Source organism: Sinocyclocheilus grahami, unplaced genomic scaffold (assembly GCF_001515645.1).
Source record: "Sinocyclocheilus grahami isolate Dianchi unplaced genomic scaffold, SAMN03320097.WGS_v1.1 scaffold225.1, whole genome shotgun sequence".
Classification (NCBI taxonomy): domain Eukaryota; kingdom Metazoa; phylum Chordata; class Actinopteri; order Cypriniformes; family Cyprinidae; genus Sinocyclocheilus; species Sinocyclocheilus grahami.
In genome coordinates, this window is record NW_015505404.1 from 1,680,345 (window position 1) to 1,686,226 (window position 5,882).

General features: G+C 40.0%; 1 protein-coding gene across 3 annotated transcripts in view; it reads right to left on the reverse strand.

Annotated features, from left to right (window-relative positions):
* Positions 1-5,882, reverse strand: part of LOC107596961 (E3 SUMO-protein ligase PIAS1-like) — a 34,394-nt gene that overhangs the window by 10,209 nt on the left and 18,303 nt on the right. For 2 of the 3 annotated variants that reach the window (XM_016287838.1, XM_016287836.1), the window contains exons 3-10: positions 3,639-3,723; positions 3,263-3,310; positions 2,808-2,898; positions 2,376-2,519; positions 2,182-2,287; positions 1,853-1,926; positions 1,414-1,574; positions 901-1,031 (exon numbers count right to left, since the gene is read on the reverse strand). In XM_016287838.1, the coding sequence (XP_016143324.1) occupies positions 901-1,031; positions 1,414-1,574; positions 1,853-1,926; positions 2,182-2,287; positions 2,376-2,519; positions 2,808-2,898; positions 3,263-3,310; positions 3,639-3,723 (840 nt within the window). The remainder of the gene's footprint in view (positions 1-900; positions 1,032-1,413; positions 1,575-1,852; positions 1,927-2,181; positions 2,288-2,375; positions 2,520-2,807; positions 2,899-3,262; positions 3,311-3,638; positions 3,724-5,882) is intronic. The other variant, XM_016287837.1, reaches the window with a different exon arrangement.

Sequence of the window (5,882 nt, forward strand, 5' to 3'; positions counted from 1 at the left end):
TGAAGTTCACTCAAATTCTTGAATCGATTTTGCTTGACAATCCTCATAAGGCTGCGGTTCTCTCGGTTGGTTGAGCATCTTTTTCTTCCACACTTTTTCCTTCCACTCAACTTTCTGTTAACATGCTTGGATACAGCACTCTGTGAACAGCCAGCTTCTTTGGCAATTAATGTTTGTGGCTTACCCTCCTTGTGAAGGGTGTCAATTAGGGCTGCACGATAAATCGCATGCGATATTTAACGCACATCTTATCAGTAAAGCCGGTTCTGTAATCAGCGGTAAATCTCCATCATGTGCGTGCTTTCACATTGCGCAGCATTAACTACACAGTGCCGTTGTTCACTGACGAGTTGCGCAAAACCACATTCATATTCGCGCAATTTTTTGCGCAGCTCATCAGTGAACAACGGCTCTGTGTAGTTAATGCTGTGGAAAAATGTTTGTATCTGAAAACCTTGTGGCGCAACACTAACTGCACTGACTGACAGCCCGTCTAGAACGTGCGCAGGTGGAAATATCATTAGAAAGTCTCTTGTCCAGTCAGATTAAGAGATCAGATTACAACTAGACTAACTGTTATACATATAGGCTAACGATAGCCTAACGATCTTATTGTCAGGTTTATGTTCGGTTATGTGGACCGTTATTTTGTCATTCTCTTCCGTTTACTTCACTTCCTGTTTCAACGCTATTTGGTTTCGGTTTCATTGTCTTCTGAACATGACCTCGTTAGTTATATCGTAACATACACACACAAATTATATATATATGGCGATGATACCGCGCTATTGCACTCAAAATTACTGCAAGGGAAATTCCCTCACCACGACAGCCCTATGAGACACAACTGTCTATTGCCTCCATAACTCCTAACAAATATAACAGTCTTTGTTGTAATACCTTCAATGCCATTTGACGAGGCTGACACTTCCTGTACCACCTTCTTGGATCTCATAGGAGCCCAATTACCATCTTCCTTAAACTGGATCTCATCACAGTCCACACAACTGCTCAGGATCTCCATGAACAACCTATACAGAAACAAACACACCTTTAAAAAAAAACACACACACAACTTTCCCAAGACTTTTCCCAATTTGCCGGCATACACTAACGTTCAAAAGTTGTTTTTTTTAAAGAAAAATGTATTGTGAATTGAAACTGAATTGAAGTAAATACGTGTGAAGTAAGAAAGAAAATAAAGATGTTTCTAATGTTTTACTATATTTAAAAAAATAAAATAAAAAAATTTTCCAGCTCCAAACTTTTGAATGTTAGTGATAAATGCTCATACACAGGAAATTACTGGTACTTCAAAAGAAAGAAAAAAAAGAACAAAAAACAATTACAGGAGTGTTTGTAGATTTAAGATGGCCCACAATCACAGGTATAAAAGGTGAGAGCAGCACTGACCCATCAATAATTAGATGCTCAAATGGGGCTTTCTTGTCGCACACCGGACACACCCAGGTGGGTTTCTTCTCATTCATTTGGATGTAGAGCGTAGCATCAAAGCACTGCAGGTGTGAGCAGGTGAGCGCTCGACAGGGAATCATCAACCGCATCTTTCCGAGCTGTTCATTTACACACAGATGGACACACATCAGCATACATTATATGGCCACAGATTGCTCTCAAATTTTATAACTGAATGATGATTATAAATTGACAAAGAACACAATATGGGAAGTCAGAGAGTCATAAGCAGGGCTCAGTGGCCTTGGTGAAAAGAAAGTTTCATTTTTCTGACAAAATGATTAATGCAATTGTATCCAAAGGAACATTAAAAGGTTTAACAGAACCCTTTGAAGAGAATAAAATCTTTATTCAGGGTTGAGGGTCCATTACACACCGGACAGAGCAAGGAGACTCGCAGACTGGTGGTGGCAATCTCACTGTCAGGGTCGGCGGTAAGCTTTTCTTTGACTGAAGACAAAGCACAAAACATGGAATCAATCACATCACTTGATTCACAACATTGAATATCTCCCCTCATATCCACACACTGCTAACAGGCAGCTCAAGTAAGCTCTGTAACTTTACAGGTTATTGGAAAAACATTTTATTTTGATAATCACTTAATTAAACAAAATAGCGAAAATGTTCCAAAATACTTGAAGTGGAAGACATTCAGCTATATAAAGGATCAATCCAACTGTTATAAGTCTAGAGTTAACTTACTAAGTGCTCTTGAGTGGTCTGGGTTTCTAATGCCTTTTGACCGTAGTCTCTGTAGCAAAACTGAGGAGGACTGTTGTCGGACCAGGTACACTGCCATGGAGTAACTCTGTATGGACAACACAGTATTTAAAACACATTCTGATGATGGTTTTCAATTTTAAATCCATCAAGAAATAGATTTCAAACAGATTTACATTCATTACCCTTCCGATTTCCGACGTCCATGACACAACAATGGTGTTGGGAACTGTTGTAGACAACCTAACCAGGGAGGTAATGTTGATGGGTCTGCTCGGCCGCTTTGGCTCCACTCCATTTTTGGTTGGGGGAAGATATCCCTGAGGACAACCACAAAACGTCATTGAGTTTAGCACATAAAACAATAAACTACAGATAAATGTTTGTATCTGAAATATGTTTTGTTATAATAGTAATATAGTATAATAGTAATATTTTCCTTACACCATAAATTGTAAGGAAATTGTAAGTCGCTTTGGATAAAAGCGTCTGCAAAATGACAAAATGCGAGTATATTGTTTATCATTGTTTCAAACAATTTGTCTGTCATTAGCAGATGGACTGAAAGATTCCTGGTGATTTGTAACCAAAAATAAAGCCAGACTCACAGGGAGGTTACAGGGTTTTCCATTCACTTTCACACATAGGTTGGGTGGGAAATGATCTTCCTGAGGACAACTTGTCTCTGATAAGCAAAACCTGAAAAATATGTGTTGAGATTCCTTTAGGAATGTGTGGGAATGATTCCCAAGACTCTCTCAGAAACCCAAACAAAAGAAAGCTACGAAAATGGGGGGTAGGTTAGCCTCAACACAGGAAATCAGAAAATAGATACAACACATTCAAATACACACATCCAACCGCACAACACTTTCAATAGCAAAGAATTTGCTATTTTATATGGTAAACACTAAGTTTTACATTATCATAAGATTTTGTGATAACACAAAACATTAAACAATGGTTGCAAGTAAAAAAACTCTTTAAATAATTATTTTGCTGCATGTTTCCAGTCCAGCTGAGCATTGAGGATCTTTTGTGGGAAACTGTTGTCTTATCATACCTTAGCTGTACTTGCACGGTGAAGTCACATTTGGTCCCAGAGATGTCCCTGTCGAGACAAGAGGGTGGGAGTAAAGGAATGTGATAGAGCGTAGGAGAGAAAAGCATACCAGACATTCTACAGGATCGCTCGCTTGGGCACGTTTGATTAGCACTATTGTCTGCTATGCAAGAACAAAAGGAAGATATCTAAAAAGAAAAGATAAACTGTTAAACAGCTGTTTTAAATTCAGCAGGGTTTCAGTTCTGGCTGAAATAGCTTTTTTAGTTCAAATTTATTACAAGCTCAAAATTAGTTAGAGTATTTCAAGCACTTGAACCATGTTACCTTGTCCAACTATGTAATTTAATATCCCCCCCCCTCCCCCCACACTTACATTGAACTGCTAATCTGTTGAACCTGCTGAGGCGTTAGTGCAAACGCAAAACATGTTTCCTGAAACCTCTGACTGCTGTCTGAGGCTGTAAAACAAAAAGAGAGGAGACGATTACAAAAGATGGAGAACCCATCGTTCTATTGATAAAATGACAGTGATGAGACTTGAACTCTGTGAAGGAAAGGTCAGCCAAGCTAGTGAGTCATTTTCATTGCTACAATCATATTACATGGATACAAATAACAAGGAATTCAATGGGTTTACCATTTAAATGTGACTGTCTTACGAAAAAGAACAGTTCAGGGAGCTTACCAACTAGTCATTTATGTAGCAATTACGAAAATATGTACCGCATACGAATGACATTTAGAGAACTGTGTGCTGCCAACTTTGTAGCAAATGTTTGGGGAGGGGCTTTTCTGTTCCTTACAGTCCTAAAGAAATGCTTTAGTAAGTCTGGTGTGTTTACTGAAGAGGAAACTGTTAGGGAGGACCAGCTTCCTTGTAATGTAAATAATTTCTGCTGGTCCACATACTTTTGGTTATATAGTATATATTTGCATATTTCTTGACAGCATCCTTGACCAAGCAACCAACAGTAAGTAAAGTTATTATCTCAAACCGATAACAAAGCATCATCTCAGTTACAGACACAAGGTTGCTGGTCCTTTTCTGTGGAAATACTTTAAACGCTTGTGCAGTTTAGTTCAAAGCCAAACTCTACAACATGGCTAAAAATAACTTGGGGTTACATAACCCAATCTCCTTAAATGAAGAAAGGGTTTCAGGAGCAAGAGAGAGAGATAAGAGGAAGCTCTATCTGCACCTCTACAGGCGCTCCAAACCGCACACACAGGTGGCTGAACTCAATGAAAGAGACTGAAATAAGGGGTGCGTTTTCTGCACACTGACCACTTTAGTCATGTGAAGAGGAAAATATATTCCACTTAAAAGTGGAGACAGTTTAAAGGGATAGTTCACCCAAAAACGAAAATTTGATGTTTTTCTGCTTACCCCCAGGGCATCCAAGATCTAGGTGACTTTGTTTCTTCAGTAGAACACAAATTATGATTTTTAACTCCAACCGTTGCAGTCTATCAGTCGTATAATGCATGGCAACGGTAACAAAATCTATGAGCGTAAAAAAAACATGCACAGACAAATTCAAATTAAACCCTGTGGCTCGTGACGACACATTGATGTCCTAAGACACGAAACAATCGGTTTGTCGGCATCCGGTGCGCGAGGCGTGTACGCACTCTGATGTAGTTTACGCAAGCGCCGGAAGTGATCTCTCGCGCGTATACGTCACTCATTGTTTACACAGTGCACAGTCATTGTAGGTACGACGGCTAATCAAAATGGTACTTACTTGCGCTTATCCGCATTGTTCAATCCAACTAATTTGTTCATATGCACCCCTGTAATCGTTGCAATATATTAGAAATGCAACACTATTGACAGCGTGCCATTGGGTCCCTCTGGCCTTGGACGTCGCCTCCAGTTTATACGTAGCAAGCTAAACACAACGTGCAAAACGCTGCGGTTCAACAGCGGAGAAAAGTCTGGATCTTCAGTCAGGCAGGTGTGTGATGGGACACCCTCGGCAATGTCCTCATCGGCGTCTTGTAGTTGTGGTATTGCTATGTTCCATTTGTGACAACAGATGCTCTCCACTTCTGTTGGCATCTCACAACACTTACTACAAGAACACCACCACTTTTGAAGAGATCTCTCTGAGGCTTGAAGACGTGCTGCTGCAGTAGATGCTTCCTCCATATCTCTGAGTATTCTGGTTCAAATAAATATGGTTGGGCAAAAAAATCCACGTGGTCTGTTGATATATCAAAATTGTCTTCCATTGTGATGACCTGTACGTCTAAATATCTTTAGATCTTCACAGTGGCAGGGAACACTTCCGCAATGACTGTGCACTGTGTAAACAATGAGTAACGTATACGCACGAGAGATCACTTCCGGCGTTTGCGTAAACTATGCCAGAGCACGTACACACCTCACGCACCGGATGCCGTGCGCGCGCTCAAGGCAGTTGGACATAGTGGTGAATTATAGGTAAAAATGATAGAAATACTGTTCGGTTTCTCGCACAAACCGATCGTTTCGTGTCTTAGGACTTCAATGTGTCGTCACGAGCCGCAGGGTTTAATTTGGATTTGTCTGTGCATGTTTTTTTAGTCTCATAGATTTTGTTACCATTGCCATGCATTATACGACTGATAGACT